Here is a 16924-nt window from a genome sequence, read left to right as displayed (position 1 = left end):
GGACCTGATTGGCTTAACTCAGGGCAGGCGCTCGGTTTTCCTGGAAAGTTCTTGGAACGCTAGACGTGCGGTTTCACGAGAAACGCCGTTTTCATCCTCAAACGTCAATCACAAACATCAGGAAGCAATTACCGACCATCATCATAATAAAACTCCCAAATGAATCATTCAAGGATCATTCCAGTGCAAGTTCATTACTCACGAGACTGCTGTATGCTTGAATGAGAAAGAAGAGGGGATTGATTCTGTGGGTTTCACAGAGCTGCACTGCCGATGGCGTCAGAGGCGCTAAACACGGGGGGGATTCTCAGAAAACCAGTTCTGGGAAGTCAGACGAACTGAACAAGCCAAACCCTGCAGTGTTCCGCTTCTTGTTCAGTTTTAGGGCACGAGCTGAACAGAAACGCCGCTCGTTTTAGAGAACCATGTCCGTCGTATCTATTCGCGTAGTTTGTTAAACAAATTCGTGGACAAGTCGCGCACTTATATGACAGACGGCGACAGTCGACAGAATCCTGACCCTGTTCTACAACCTTTATATGGCAGACAGATATCGTTATTAAGCTGTTTTGTCATCGCTCAAGGAAGACCACATTACTTTGCGAGACCGAGTAAAACCACCGGAACAAAGAAACTTTAAGGAACCGGACATCTTCACAATGATTCTGTGCGTTCAAGGGTGAGTTTTAGCGGCTCATCTTTCTTAAAATATCACAACAAAACAGATAACATGACTATTTAATAGTTTATTAAATACCACACATTCTTGCTGACGTGAAAGACATATAGACTCCTAAATTATTTAGCAAATATCTTATATTAGTAAAATAGTAGCCTACATATACATGCTGTTTATTGCATTCAAAATAGTGAACACTTCAGGCAGGTTACAAGCTGTCTGCAATAATTAATGCTCATCATTTTGTTGATAGTAATATAATAAACAATGTAGTGCCATTAATAATATGTATAAGGTAACAGGGCAATTTCAAACTATATTTGTCTCTCACATGATTTTTCATTATGTGGCTCAGAATTATCTTTAAATTAAAAAGATAAGCAATTTCTGAAAATTCTGTGCACATTTGAACAGAAAGTAATCAATTCTATGATAAATATTGTCTAAAAACATCATATGTGCCTTCAGTATTTGAATGTTTTCTTTTTGAGAGGATTGTAAACTTTTAAGTCTTTAACAGTTTTGTTTTATTATTCTTTTTTTCCAGCCCAAGAGCTCATTTGCCTGATACCTCCGATCCGACTGTCAGGTTTCCCGTGGTGACTTTCTCTTCTCCTCGCTGCATTCACACGACCGTTACCTTATGGGACCCTAGCAAAGATTTCAGAGCCATCTCTGAAAATTTCTCCTATCTGGATGCCTCGGGTAAGAAAAAAATCGATTTATTAAGTTATTTGTGCAATTAGGATTCATTCATAAATCCACAAACCATTCAAGGGTCATTCTGTAGAACTGGTGACTTTTCCATTATGAATTTTTAAAGATAGATTTTTATCAGACAATGTGTCAACTAACTCTCTCACACATGCACACACAGCTCTCAGAAAGGTCATTTTTAGCTATCAAAATGGACCTTTCTGAAAGCATAATTATTCAAATGTGCATAAACAACAATAAGAAGTTGGACATGCTTTTTTGTTTTTTCCAGGAGACTCCGATGTTTTATAAAATAAACCCAATATTCCAGCCATTAAACCATTTTAAAGAAACAGCAGATCAGTCAACATGATCATAGGTATTTTATCAGCTCAATGAATAATTCTAGATCCCTTATCCAAATTGTTTATATTTTTAGAATGTACGAGTTTTACAAACTAAAAAAACGCAGACTGGCTGAATGAAAATTTAAATCCACTCTCTGTCAGTAGGTGGCATTTATTTATGTTTTCCCTGGTAACCTCTATAAACAAAGCTTATAAAAACTACCATTACATTACGTATATGGAGGGAAAATGAAAAGAAAATGCCATCAACTTTTCTCAAGGCAGTCAGTTCCCTTCAGAGATACATTCATCGAACTCATTCATACTTAAATTTCCCTCAGCACTCGGTTGTAAAACTTCTTTCCGCCATTTTTCCGAAACCTACTGCTGCGTCTGCTTTCGCTTAATACTTGACAGTACCATGAGTTTCTCTCATCCTGGCAATCAAATACGGTTTTAATAATGATTAAAATACTAAACTGCAATACTAACCGCTGAAAATGACATTGTGGTTTATTAGCCAAACTGGTAACCGTTTCATTCCTAACCCTCGGGTTGCGACCCCCAGTTTGGGAGACACTGTTCTAGAATGACCTCTTGTGGGTTTTTTTTAATTCTCCATTCATAAAAGTCTTCAGTAATAACTAATTTCAATGATCCCTTCCTTTTTTCCAGGTTGGTACTGGGGTGCCATCTCTGCTAGTGAGGCCCACTCTGTCCTACAGGGGGCATCGGAGGGTACTTTCCTGATACGGGACAGCAGCCACCCTCTCTATATGTTGACACTGTCTGTTAAAACCGGCCGCGGGCCCACGAACGTACGCATCGAGTACAGTCTAGGACGTTTCCGCCTGGACTCCAGCTCCCCGGCCAGATCTCGCCTGCAGTCCTTCGCTGACGTCCCCAGCCTCGTGCAGCACTACGTGGGCTCCAGGAACAAAGAGGAGGGGGGAAAGATTGAGGAGTCTGATCACATAACTTCGTCAACACCCAAGGAATGTGCGGTGTTGCTAAAACTCAAAAAGCCCATCCATCGCCCTCAAGCCTTTCCTTCTTTGCAACATCTCACTCGCTTGGTAATCAACAAAAACACAACTTGCACAGAGCGCCTGCCTCTACCGAGGCCGTTACATCAATATCTTAAGGATTACCCTTTCCAGCTCTGAAGTCGCCATGGAAACGCACACCACGGCCAATCACGAGGTGGAGGATGCTGATGTTGTGAAGGAGGCAAAATAAATGCACAGCCCCAACGAGAGGTTCGGGGTCAAAAAGCAGTGTTAACCACTTGAAGAGTGACTCTTGTTCCTGGAGCAAGTTTTTGATGGTCAGCAAGTCTGTCTAAACGGATAGATACTTTGATTATACCCAAGTGGGACTGAGTCAAACCATGTTCATAAAATGACTCATGAAGGAGCAAGTCGTGACCCGACCTTAATGGCATACTGTTAAAAGTGTGGCAGGTTCAACCACAGGCTTGAATTTAATGTTCTTTTGTACGGGTCACGTGACCCCTTTGGAAACGGTTTGAAATGAGATGAGATCACACCGCTCGTCTGAAACTATTGAGCTCATGAGAAGCACATATTGGTCTTCAGCACTCTATAAAGGCAAGCTTAGTCACTGCGCTGCCTTGACTGGAATTGTTTCTTTCCTTGAAAGTGAAATGCAGTGAAATGTTTTTTTTTTTTTTTTACTATTTTAATCAAGATTTACATATTTTTTCTATGCCCACAATGTGGAGTTTGTATGTATTTATGGATGAAAAAATCCTTTCATTTTATAATAAAAGCGACATTCAAATTTACTTGATGTCATAATGTTATCAAATTTGTGTCATTCGCTACTTCTGGGAATAATTATACAAATTATTTATAGAAGAGTATAATTATGTATAATGCATGACATGGGGGAAAAGGGCTAAAATGATGAGGGCAGGTGCTGATTAACTTGGAAAGAGAATAAATTAGATTTTTTTCACAGAATGAAACATCCAGAATGCAGACGAGATACACAGAATCAAACAATCTAACCGACTCCCTCTTCTAAGTACTGGCTTTCCAGTAAGACTATCAAACAAGGTCATTCAGAACTGTAATCTCAGAATAATAGGATTATTAGATGAACAAATGTGCATGAAATTGCTGTGCAATTTAGTTAATTTCAGGACAAAATGTGTTATACAAGATTATTACATGGCATTCTGAATGCATAACTGATCCACGACCATAATTGTTTCACAGCTGAACACAATGATTAATTGAAAAGGAATATTTTATAGATTTAACACGTCTTTTGATATTTTCAATATTCCATCATTTGATAAATTAATGAATAGAAGCCTTGATTAAATATTTCAATCAAAATGTTAAATAAATGAACAACAATATGGTATTTATAAAAATACTTTCCATTTGCATTTTGTGAATGTATATAATCAATTATGAAATATTTGACTCGATATATAGTTGCACTTATGTTATGGTTATTTTAAATGCCTACGATTTAGAGGTGTGCTGAAATGAATGTATTAAAGAAAGCTATGGATAACAAAATATTATTAACGAGAAATGAGACATACATGGGAACATAAAAGCATTGTTTCCTCATAGTGAATCATTCCTACTGCGCACCGTGATTAGTACTTCCCAGAAAGCGAGGCAGAGCTTTTTCTGAAACTCGATCCCAGTGCTGCGCGAGCTTACATAAATTTGCTAGTGACGTAAATATGTAAATAATCATTGTGTGCAATAATATATGTGGGAACAGCATTAAAAAGGGTGAGCAATAAGGAATATTTTAACAGTTGCACTGCAAAAGGTTCTTATTTAATGATCTAATTAATAAGATTGCCATAGATCAATAAGATTCTAATCAATAAGATTGCCATAGGTGCAAAATTCATTTACCAGCATAAAGACAACAAAGCTATTCAAAAACTGTTTATTTATTATGGTATTGCATGTTTACAAGAACAATAAATATAAAAATGACTCTGCAGTATGTTAATACACATTACAAAAACAGTAATGTATAATTCAGTTTCACTCATTCAAAGACTAGAACAGACAGATTTGGTGTATTGTTGTATACATTGTGGTAGTGGAGCATGTCGGGTTTGTCTGTCTGTGGGCTAGCTGAGCGAGCGAGTCAGCGGCAATGGGCCAGCTGTTTCGCAGAATGAGTGCATTACTTCCAGGGAGAGACTAGCACAGGGTTGGGAGGGGGAGTTCTTAGAAAAGGCCTCAATAATTACCTTCAGCCTACTGCACCCTGACACTTGCACACTGAGCACAAACTCACTATCGATGCAATCTCACCACAACAAACCACAGCCACACACACACACACACGCTTACCAATTAAAAGGAAAGCGAACATAGAAGCTATAACAACCGTAGGTTACAGCACAAAGCAAATAGAAACCCGTGGCCGGCAAATTTCAGGAAGGAGCTTCTTGGTAGGATTGGCGAGATTTGAACTCGGTGCATGCTGGGAACAGGCGGGACGTTGAGGAGACTGGCAGTGTGCCACCTACAATTTGACTTAAGGCATTTTAAATGGGCAAATGTCTAGCTCTATTGAGTGTGGTGTCATACCAGCCAAGCGATGATCTTCCTGGCTGTCTTTCCTAATGTATTTTTCTTTGTTTGTCCTTCGTTTCAGTCATTCTCTCCTTTCTTCTGTAAAATGCAAAATCGTGGCCTGTAAAATAAAAAGCAGAGTTTGTTTACCAGTATACTGTAAACGTGATACTGTTAGCTCGGCATCCGGAAATAACATGGTACTTGAGTTGTCTACAAAAGGTTGCATCAGTTTTTATTTACAGAGTCTGTTTTGGTATGAAATATGGAAAAATCATACTTTGCACATGAACAAGATCATTTAAAGATCATCATAATTCTCATGTCCCTTTACAGATAATTTAAAATATGCATATGTACAGTGTGTAAGTATATATATATATATATAGATATATATATATATATAGAGAGAGAGAGAGTTAGAGAAACTATATATATATATATATATATATATATATATATAGAGAGAGAGAGAGAGAGAGAGAGAGAGAGAGAGTTAGAGAAACTTAACTCTAATATATATAGGGCTATATATATATAAACTCTCTCTCTCTCTCTCTATATATATATATATATATATATATATATATATATATATATATATATATATATATATATATATATATATATATATATATATATATATATATATATATATATATATATATATATATATAGTTAGAGAAAGTTAACTCTAATATGTGTGTATATATTGTATATATATATTATATATATTTATTTAGGGATTCAAATGTTGTATCTAATTAATACATTATGTTGTGATAAATTAATCAAATTAAATCGCACATCAAATTTGGCTCAGAAATTACCCCCAAAACATAATTTAAAGTAATTTTTGTGTAAAGCATCAAATAGACATTACAAAAATTTGCTTCAGAAAGAAATATTTTGGGGTGAACTATACCTTTAATGTTTTTTTTTAAATTAATATGGAAAAATTATTTCATATTTCTATTAAATTATACTCTAAATAAGAAACGCCGGTAAATGTCTTAATGATTAAGTAATTCCGTCATTCATTTGATTCGTTCAAACGGCTGATTCAGTCAGGAGTAAATGGTTCTCTTTATGGTCCACTGAATCATTGGTTCACCCGATTCATTCAAAACGCAGATTCAGAAATGAAACGCCGCCGTGTGTTGTTCGGAGACTAACAGTTCTGCTTTGTCTTTATAGTTTCGTTGGCAAAACTGAGCAAAACAGACAATTTGCACTCATGCTATTCAGGACAAAAACAGCAATGGTGTAATATAGCTTAACTATATCATAATGTAAATGAGAGACAATAATTGCCCCATCTTGAATTTAAGGGACATTCTAACTGCATTCTATAGGTTCCATCCTGCGGTGAGTTGACATCAATCAACTGTATGAAATGTAAGATGACCAAGAGATGGTCTGGGTCTATATATATATATATATATATATATATATATATATATATATATATATCCCTCTGACCACAGTGAGCCCTTTTTCTGATGGCTACTTCCAGCAGGAAATGTCACAAAGCTCAAATCATCTCAAACTGGTTTCTTGTACATGACAATAAGTTCACTTTACTCAAATGGCCTCCACAGATCTCAATCCGATAGATCACATTTGGAATGTGGTGGAGATTTGCATCATGGATGTGCAGCTGACAAATCTGCAGCAACTATGTGAAGCTATCATGTCAATACGGACCAAAATCTCTGCGGAATGTTTCCAGCATTCAATACCATGAAGAATTAAGGCAGTTTTGAAAGCAAAAGGGGGGTCCAAACCAAACCGGTAGTAGCAAGGATTACCTAATAAAGTGGCCGGTGAGTGTACGTGTATGTGTGTATATATGCAGACACACAAATATGATGATGATTATATATATATATATATATATATATAAATTTAAAAGTTTTTCAAAATTTACATATTTTTTTAGCTATGCATAACTTGAAAAATATTTTATTCATTATACAAAATGAAATTGTAACATTTTTTGCGTTGAATGCGCAGAACTCTCAATTTTAGCATCCCCTTAAATTTTCCCTATATGAACACTGAACAATGATTAGTTATAACATTCCGCCAAGAGACAAATACCCAAGTACATATTTGCTATTCGCTGTTGAGCAATTAACTCATGTAATTACACTGTAACATGGACTCTAAGAACGAACATTCACGGAATGAAAATGTATTACTTTTGAAAAAAACAAAACAAAATTCCACACATCTGACAGACATTTGTAGCAGAGCTTCATTGAAATCAAGTAAACAAAAATAAAAAAAAGGGCATGTCACCTGACCTGTTGGTGAGGTCACAGTGGGTTTCTAGATAAAGCAACCCCGGCATAATTTCCTCTATCAGCTGCTGAATGACTGGAGGGTGGCATGGAGCAACCTCGAGGTAAAGCCGCCTGGGCAGACAAAGGCATTTAAAAAGTAAGGGAGGAAAAGGTTGGGTGGACAGGATGTTTTACCAAGTAAACAATCTCATGAGTCATTAGTCATGAAGAAGAATAGTACTTCTGAGATGGAAAACCTGAAAACTAATGCTAGGATAACCCTATTCAATAGAGGTTCTCAGTATCTATGAAAGGACAGCATGTGTCATTTCTGCGAAGGAAACAAATCTTGAGTGGACACATAATAAGAAACGCTCAAGGAAATCTGAAACCCTATCTAGACCACTAACCAAGTTCTCAGCATGCACTGACGAGGAAAGCGACACGTGCAACGCTCTCCAGCCCTTACTCATCCGTTCTGTGAAATGCTTATTGGATTTGTCATTTTACAGGCATGAAACATGGAACCTTACACAAGACAGGTTTTGCAACTGTCGTCATCACCAAAAGCTAGTTGTGTTATTGTGTATGCATGTGCATATGTGTGTGTGTGTGTCTTGGGAGTGATGAGGGTAGGGAGGAGTACTGGGAGAACAATCTGGTCCCTGGAATACTGTTATCTGCTGAACTACAGAGAACTGTGTCGCACTCAATTCCCTGAAGCATTTAAGATATGCTGGGAAAGCTTCTTAGTGCGATTATACCATCCTATTTATACTGCATTTGGCTACAAAGCCAGTCACACAACAATATTCAAAGAGAACCAGACACTCTGCCAAACCACATATGATGGTTTTACACAAACACACATTTCTCACTTACCCTCGCTCTGTTAAGAGCTTAGAGCCCAGACCCAAAATCGGGCGAATCACAGACAGCCCGTCCAATCCCCCGTCCAATGCGGCATGGTCTTCAAACCTTCCAGGAAAGAGATGGGGCCATTTAAAAGGTTACATGAGGAATTTTCAAAGACAAGTCAAAGGTTGAAGCACATATTGAATGTGTCCGCATGTTGGCCTAACCGGAGTATCTCCGTTTGTAAAGTCTTCATGTCCTGACTGAGCAAGTAGGGAGGGTTGCTCACTATAAAGTCAACAGGATCACATTTGCTCAGTATCGCATCTGCATCTGGGAATACAAAACACACTTTGTTCTCTCACTGTCATATGCAAACCATATATTTGCACTGATGTGGCTTTATAACTCAATCAGAAAATACCATTTATATGCTTGAAAGCTTGAAACTAAACAGCAATTTTGACCAGTGAGGAAAATAATTACATTAATGTTGAATTACATGCTTGTAATGTCTGGGATATGCATAAACCGTAACGTTCAAATGTTTGAGGTCAGTGAGATTGAATATTTTGACTATATTTTTGATCAAATACAGTAAATGCAGTATTGGTGAGCATGAAAGACTTCTTTCAAAAATCATTTTAAAATGTTTATTACCAACCCAAACTTTTGAGCGGTAGAGTAAATATTATAAATGAACTGTATTAGGTTTGATTTATATGTATAAAAGTACTATAACAGTAATTGATTTTATCATATACCATAGTGGTGTCTGAAGGGGATATTTGTTTTTAATGATGCTAAAAGTTTGATTAGACCATTAAAATATGAGGAAAACATTTAGATTTTTTAAATATGAGGGAAGAATAAAACACTTAACTTGGTTAAGGTATTTTTCTGACAAAATTATTTGGCAAAAAAGGGAGTTTGTTGTTTATTTTACCATGCAAAAAAAATTATAATTTCACAGCAAAGAGCACACATTGACTGCAACATAATCAGCTATTAATATTTTGTTGGTTCTCTCATTTTTGCATGCGTTCATAATTTCTTTGTATGACAGCCTGGCCAAAAATTATGTCCGGCACAATTTGGCATGTTTCATTGCGTTATAACAAATAATTTAATTAAAGGTTAAAGATGTACATTTTCCTAGACCGGACATCACTTTTGACCATCCATATGGTACATTACCTATACAATAGGCTAATTATAAACACTGTCAAAACAAATTTGTTTTAATGATCCATGAAACTCCTGAAAAGCCTCAATTTATGCTTTCTAGCTCAGTAAAACAGCATATATATATATATATATATATATATATATATATATATATATATATATATATATATATATATATATATATATATATATATATATATATATATATATATATATTACAAAGATCTTTAACTAACATTTCTGCAGAAGTACCTTCATTTATGCAGTTATTGAAGTGCATCGATTAAAGAGAAAACAAGTTAATCTCAGAGTCTAATAATAGCAAGTGATGTTTTGATTTTCAGCATTCAGGAGGGCTGTTTTTAATGCCATCTAGTGGGAAAAGAGGCACCAGCTTTAACAGGAAAAGCCCAATAAATCCCTGGAATTAGCTGAACATTTCCATGTCACCACCATAGAGGCTCTTCTAGGATTTGGGCTGAACCGTCTGGCTCGATCCCTCAATGTCTCGTTATCTACTAGCACACATCGCACTAATGCTAAATCAATTATGAATGTTATGACAAGGTCCACAATGAATCTCTGCACTTTTTCAGTTTCTTCGCGGATTGTGGGTGGAAATTTTGTGGCATGGGTTTACAGAAAAATGGAAATGGAGCTTATTACTGGCAGCTGAAAGCATGATGAAAGTAGCCAAAATATTTAGTAGACAAACATACAAGGAGAGTGGGATGCGTAGTTTTACAGAAATCAGCGGAGCCTTCTGTGGAATGCTGAGTTGTGAATTACGTGCAGGTCTAAGTGTTGTCTACTCTCATGCACTGGTCACTTTGGCCAGTCATAACAAACCGACAGAAAATAAAAGGAAATGAGACCGTCAAAAATGCCAGTTACTTCCTCATGCTGCATTTCCTCTCCATTCATTAGTCACTAATTTGCAAAGAAACAGACATGGAATCAAAATAACATGTAATGCACATCTAGTCTTGCCCTGACTTTAATCCCGCATTGTTCTTCCATTCTGTCCACTTTTTTGACAAATTCTAAATAGAAATTTAGAATTCTAAATAGAAATTCTACACGTTGGATTTCAGTCTAAATTCATTATCATTTGGATCTTAATGTGGTTCTCATGAAATTTCAGTAGCTCTCAATTGTAGCTCATTCCGAATAACCCTTTTATAAACATTTTTAAAGGAAATACTCAATGTGGTGAACCAAATCTCATGATATTTTCTGTTCTGAGCGACAACTGTCCTTGTGAAACAGGAGCCTGCAGCCTTAACCTTTATATGTGTGTGCATGTGTGTATAATATATATATATATATATATATAAATAAAAGTGCTATCTATACATATATTGTGTGTACTGTGTATAATTATTACGCAAATATAAATACAGACTTTTTTATATTTATATATAAATTATATACATGCAAATATTTCTTAAATATATACATAATAATTATACACATTACGCACACATATATTATGTAAACACAAACTATTATTATGGATGCGATTAATCGATTTGACAGCACTAGGGCTTAAACGATTCCTCGAGTAACTCGATTTCAAAAAGCCTTGTGTAGTCCATTTAACTACACACAGTCATGTTGCAGAAAGACAATTCTTGTGTGAGGACTAGCGCAGATTGTCCGCAGGTCAGGTGGGTAAAGTAATAAAAAGTAACATTCTAAAATTGCTGAAGCTGAGACTTGAAAGTTAAGTTGCACAACATAAATGCAATGTTTAGGCATTATTAGCCTATATTACTATTATTTTGATTTGTTGTAGGTTGTAGGTTTAATAGTAAATAAAATAGTAAAATAAAAAAGTTAATAGTAATTTAAAATGTATTTTTATATTTTTATTTATGATTTTTTTATTTTATATATTTGTATTTGCATTTAATATAATGTGGCAATTGAATGCACTAAATTGGTTTAGTTTTCAGATATTAAAGCTGCTGTCCGTAACTTTTTTTTGTGTTCAAGATTTACAAAAATTATATAATGAAACTATTTCAGACCAGACTGCTAGGAACCGCTGTGGAGGAGCACAGTCCCTGCGTGACTCCTCCATAGACATAAACAGAGAGAAGTAGCCCCGGCTGTAATGTTCCTCCACAAAACGCATGCAGTTCTGTTTATTAACCGCTAGAGCGCAAAAAAAGTTACAGACTGCAGCTTTAATGTATGCAATTTCAGCAATAAAACTTAACATTTTTCTAAAAAGGAAACAAATTAGTTGTTCATTTTAAGATACCCGTCTTATTTTCTCTTGTATATTTAGTATCGCTCTTTATTAAAGAAAAAGTACTTCTTATCCGATTACTCGATTAATCGATGGAAAAATTGGTAGAATACTCGATTACTAAAATATTCGATAGCTACAGCCCTAGACAGCACTAATATACATACATATATATATATATATATATATATATATAGAGTATATAATTATAATAAATATAATTATATTAAATTCATAATATGTAACTACACCATTGTTAGGTTTGCAATAAAAGGTTCTTATGTCATCTTAGATTTATAACTTATGTCAAAAACTGTTATAATTAATCATCAGATAACAGTCAGTGACCTAAAATAGGCAAGATGCCCAGAAATGATGTTTGTTTGTTGTGTGTTGACCAAACATTGCCACTTTCATAGGCTATCAATAATAACAATAATACCTTACAATAATAGTCATACAATTATATCTAACTGTTATGATTAGTCATTGCTGAGTGGGATTTTTCATGTCATTTCCATCACTCTTACCCGTAATCACATCTAAATGGTGAACATCTAGTCTGTCCTGCAGACCCAGTCTGGAACAAACAAAAGAGGATAATAATACATATGGAAAAGTCAACATAATAAATCATCATCATGTAGTATTAAAGATCCATATATAGAAGCTTCATATAGTTGCTTGTGAACGGAGGTGCTGGTAGTCACCTGTTTGCGTTTTCCATTGTAAGACATACTGCTGTCTGGCTTTGATCCAAAGCAAATACCCTGAGCTTAAAGAATCATGGGTCCAGATGTTACAGATGACATGCTACATTACTCAGAAGAGCAAGATAAATAATTAGGAGAAAGACACTGAGTGCAAACCTGTGGAATGCTGCGTAGTAAACTAAGAGAAATGGCTCCAGATCCACAGCCCACCTCCAGACCTCGTAAATCCGTCCCGTGCGATTCCCCCTGTATCAACCGGAGGTCCTCTAGAACCAGACTAACCAGCTCCTAGATGCACAGAAACCAGCGGGTCCAAATGGAAATAAATGTTTTCAAACACACAGTCTGTGTTTATCCAAAAAGTCACATCCATTTGAAGTCTAATCTCTGTTTGTTGCGGAATTCGGACATGTGCTAAGAAGGTCACTGAAGTTTTTCACCTCTGTTTCAGGACGGGGTATGAACACGGGACGCTTCATCTTCAGGGTCAGGTCTCTGAAGTCCCATTCCTCAATCACATACTGTACAGGCATCCTAAAAAAAAACCATGCACACGGGCTTGACAAAGGTCAAGAGCCAATCTATCTTCTCAGAGGCTTTTATAAATTGTATTCCATGATTACATGCATCAGCTCGAGGAAATTTTGTATGTGTTTATATTTAATTGTATCTCAATATAATTTGAACACTTTTGTAGAAACACTTTACAATAAGGTTCGACTTGTTAACTAAATTTGTTAGAATGAGCTTCTAAAGTAATCTGTAATCTTAATGTTAATTTCAACTTTAATGCATTATTAAAATCAAAAGTTGAATCTGATTTATTGACCTGAGCTAAAAAAAATAAAAAAAAACATTTAAAATTAACATTAATAACTGTAAAAAATGTACTCCTCAATGTTAATGCATTAACTAACCTAAACTAATGGGATTCTTTTTCATTGTATTTCCATTAATATCAGTCGTTGAAAAAAAAAAGCCCATAATGGTTGACAACTAGTTTTGTCCCCCACTAAACACAAGTAAGCAATAATCAGCGGGTGGAATAAGTTAAAACTCCTCGGAAATGGTTTAGTGTTAATCTTAGAGAGTTAATGAATAACAACTAACAATTCAAAAAACTTTAATGAAGTTCTGTGAAGGCCTACAAAATTTTGTTTTACCTTGTTAAGCGTTTAGAGCATAATTTCCACACTCTTTCTATTTCCGTGTCAGTCAGGGTGTCTCTCAGCCTTTTCCTCGGCACACATTCCAGCTTTCAACAAAGAAAGACAAGGAAATGTCATTGAAAGGGAAAGAAACCCAAGTATGTGTACAATTCTCTTAAACAGTTATTTTACACTTTTTAACAACACACACTAGTTAAATGCCTCCATACATTTTTAGTTGTGTGTGTATATAATATGAACTTGTTTGGAACTTTTACAATATGTCAAAACGATTTGGGGTGAGAGAGAAACTCACAGTTTTTTCTCCAAGTACATGAGATATTATATATTGACTAGAGAGGAGAGGCTCCGAGATGCCGTGCAGTGTGAAGTGTTGAGCCCACAGTCCGACCGCCTGCTCAGCTGTGATACTACCGTCTGCCGGAGGAGCAACAGCGCCCTCTGCTGCACGTGACGACAACCTCACAACACTCTGCAAAAACCATCAACAGCACATTGCAGTCACACAGTACACATTTATTATGTTATATGATTATTTTACAGCTATAATAGTGATCGTTAAATGCATTCAGGCACTTACTCTCTGTTTAGACACTCCACTGTATCGGTGCATTAATCGAAACCAAATGGTCTTGAACATCATCGTTCTGTACTGTAAGCTAATCGGTCAAACCGTAAACGTTGAGCTACTTTAAGACTCGTGGAATAGCCGTCTAAAGAAATAATGTAACCTGCATGTGTTTTAGCTCTTGATGGATCCAAGTGACATCGGATTCCATGTGCTCCGAATGTCAGAATCGTTCTTTTGAGTCGGATCTTTTGAATCGGTTGAAATGGACAGCAACATTTTTATTTTAATGATTCGTTCACAAATCCGATTGAATCGGCCTTTTCCCCCTCAGTAATTAAATTGATTCTTCCCTGTTTCAGGAGACAAAAAACGAGAAAAGTTAGGATCGACGATACACAGGTTATTTATTTAAGTAACTTATTTATTTATTTATTCTGTAAACACCGAACTCACATCCTCTCCTTCTCATGCCGCAGTTTTTAATCAGTTTTTACATTTGCTTTTTAAATATCATACATTTCACATACTTCAGCTGGCCATTCTGCATTTTTAAGAGTAAGATGTATTTAGCAAATTAAACGTGGTTGGCACACTCAATTCACTTTACCCCAAGAACCGTTCGGACTTGTCCGATAGTGACCACCTGATCATAGAGGATCATATAGGCAACCAATATTTGTTTGATGAGGCGAGAAAGTACTTTAATAAACAACAATATGTGCCAAAAATTACTTTATTGGAATGGATATCAGATTCCACTTTGATGACACAATTACGTGATTCACTGAATCGGTTTCTGAACCAGTTCTATTAACTGTTCAAATGAACCGAGTCGCGTACATGAAGCGGGCTTCCTGTTACATATTTCAAAATAAAAGCCATAATAATAATGTAATACGAACAAAAAAACGAAAGGGATTTTGTGATTTTGACATTACCACTTGAGGGCGCATTAACTTCATATAAAAGTGCTTCATATAAGGGACTGTATACTTTAACTAAAAAAAAATCCGTTTTAAAAACAAATCTGATACTATAGTGTATTATGATAAAAATGTATATTGATACATAATTTGTGTACAAAGAAATGTTAATAACTTTGGAACACATATTTTCCTTCATTTCAATAACTTTTGATATTTTGTAATATACAGATAACAACTTCGACATTTTTCGTCTATTAATAAATTGTTGTTGTACATCTTGGAACTACAGTTTTAGTCCATGCATATTATACAATGTTTTGACAGCACAAACTTCAAAGACAGAAGTTCTGAAAAGACTTCTTGTCTGGAGTCTGAGTTGGAGAAGAGAGATCACGTGAGGAGAGACTGGATTGGGGGATGGAGAACTGGTGCTGTCAGCCAGATGGGACTGATTGTTATTGTGTGCTGCAGGGGTTGCAGTGTGTAGCCTCAGTCTATTTGTGAGTAGCACCACACATGATTTAACTATAAGTCCTGTGTTTACCCTGAAACACTGTCTCTCAGAATGAACCCTCTCCTTATATGAATAAAGAAGGATGAGATGATAAAAGACAAATTGAGACGTGTGGAAGTGAGAGTAAATGACAGGAACGGAAAGCTTTAAGAGAGGTTAAAGTACAGCATAGAAGGAAGGAAAATATGTCAAAGTATTAAAAGAAAACAAGAAATAAAGAGCTTTTCAGACACATTTTTGTCCTTGAAGCAACTCTGTGATAATAGCTGACAGTGTGTGTGTAATTAAGGGAAACTGGTGATGCCTGCCAGGAGAAGTGAGTCTGTGATACTCTACTCTATACAGTTCAACTCAGACAATTTACTGCAATAAATGGTAGGCTACTGTTCGTCAGACCTAAATGATCGGCTTGATGTTAACCATAACCTTAGCCGAAAGCAGTGTTGGAGTGAAGTTCATTTGAAAAGTAATGCATTACAATATTGTGTTACTCCCTTTAAAAGTAACTAATTGCGTAGTTAGTTAAAAGTAATGTGTTATGTTACTTTTGCGTAGCTTTTTCTCACCTGGGGGGTATTCCAGAAAGCAGGTTATGTTTAAGAGTAAGTAAGCGGATAACCTCAACTTTCGGTTCCAAAAACGGAGGTAACTTTCAGGGTTTGTAAGTAGCCATATAGCAACTCAATCTCTGAACATAACCTGCCCCGGAGCTGGTTATGTTCCAGGGTTAGTTTGCTTAAGAGGTATTCAGATGTTTTTTTTTAAATATATAATTAATATAGTTATTAATATAACCAAATTTGTTTCAGTTATATAATACAATATTATATATTTATTCTAAAGAATTAGAATAAAAATAAATTAAAAATAAGTTTAAATTAAAACATATTTATGATTTATTTTATTGTCATCTCACACATGGATCTTCATTCAATTAAATAGCATCAAACAAACAATATCATTTTTTTTTAAGATTACTTACTACACGAAAAGATGATTGGATAACCACCAAATAGGTGGCGATGTGCACTAAGTAGGTTATGTAAATCGCCATTAAACAAAAGAAGAAGAGAAAGTATAATGGCGCGCTTTTTCTTAGCTCTGTTTCCATGGTGAATCATTGATTCGTCGCTCTTT

At 35.6% G+C, this 16924-nt stretch overlaps 2 protein-coding genes across 2 annotated transcripts; one reads left to right on the top strand and one right to left on the bottom strand.

Annotated features, from left to right (window-relative positions):
* Window positions 1-53: 53 nt before the first annotated feature.
* cisha (cytokine inducible SH2-containing protein a) lies at window positions 54-3549 on the top strand. Its single transcript, XM_079840731.1, has 3 exons — window positions 54-679; window positions 1227-1384; window positions 2398-3549. The coding sequence occupies exons 1-3, from the start codon at window positions 660-662 to the stop codon at window positions 2886-2888; spliced, it is 669 nt and encodes a 222-aa protein (XP_079696857.1). The 5' UTR covers window positions 54-659; the 3' UTR covers window positions 2889-3549.
* Window positions 3550-4651: 1102 nt separating this feature from the next.
* On the bottom strand, window positions 4652-14588 carry hemk1 (HemK methyltransferase family member 1). Its single transcript, XM_079840730.1, has 11 exons — window positions 14357-14588; window positions 14072-14248; window positions 13771-13862; window positions 13048-13141; window positions 12764-12895; window positions 12605-12669; window positions 12425-12474; window positions 8677-8782; window positions 8477-8572; window positions 7616-7726; window positions 4652-5427 (listed from the first exon to the last, which is right to left on the bottom strand). The coding sequence occupies exons 1-11, from the start codon at window positions 14417-14419 to the stop codon at window positions 5385-5387; spliced, it is 1029 nt and encodes a 342-aa protein (XP_079696856.1). The 5' UTR covers window positions 14420-14588; the 3' UTR covers window positions 4652-5384.
* Between the last annotated feature and the right edge of the window lie 2336 nt (window positions 14589-16924).

The sequence above is a fragment of the Gobio gobio genome (genome assembly GCF_949357685.1).
Source record: "Gobio gobio genome assembly, chromosome: 17".
Lineage (NCBI taxonomy): Eukaryota > Metazoa > Chordata > Actinopteri > Cypriniformes > Gobionidae > Gobio > Gobio gobio.
This window is presented reverse-complemented; position numbering and strand designations above follow the sequence as displayed.

What these genes read in the sequence shown, in the direction of transcription:
- hemk1 (XM_079840730.1), bottom strand. Translation starts at nt 14,419, where the DNA reads ATGATGTTCAAGACCATTTGGTTTCGATTAATGCACCGATACAGTGGA. An exon ending in CCATTTAGATGTGATTACGG is followed by an intron (nt 8,783 to 12,424) that starts GTAAGAGTGATG and finishes TTGTATTCCCAG; the next exon opens with ATGCAGATGCGATACTGAGC. An exon ending in CACTGTGACCTCACCAACAG is followed by an intron (nt 5,428 to 7,615) that starts GTCAGGTGACAT and finishes TTTATTTTACAG; the next exon opens with GCCACGATTTTGCATTTTAC.
- cisha (XM_079840731.1), top strand. Translation starts at nt 660, where the DNA reads ATGATTCTGTGCGTTCAAGG. An exon ending in ATGATTCTGTGCGTTCAAGG is followed by an intron (nt 680 to 1,226) that starts GTGAGTTTTAGC and finishes CTTTTTTTCCAG; the next exon opens with CCCAAGAGCTCATTTGCCTG. An exon ending in CTCCTATCTGGATGCCTCGG is followed by an intron (nt 1,385 to 2,397) that starts GTAAGAAAAAAA and finishes CCTTTTTTCCAG; the next exon opens with GTTGGTACTGGGGTGCCATC.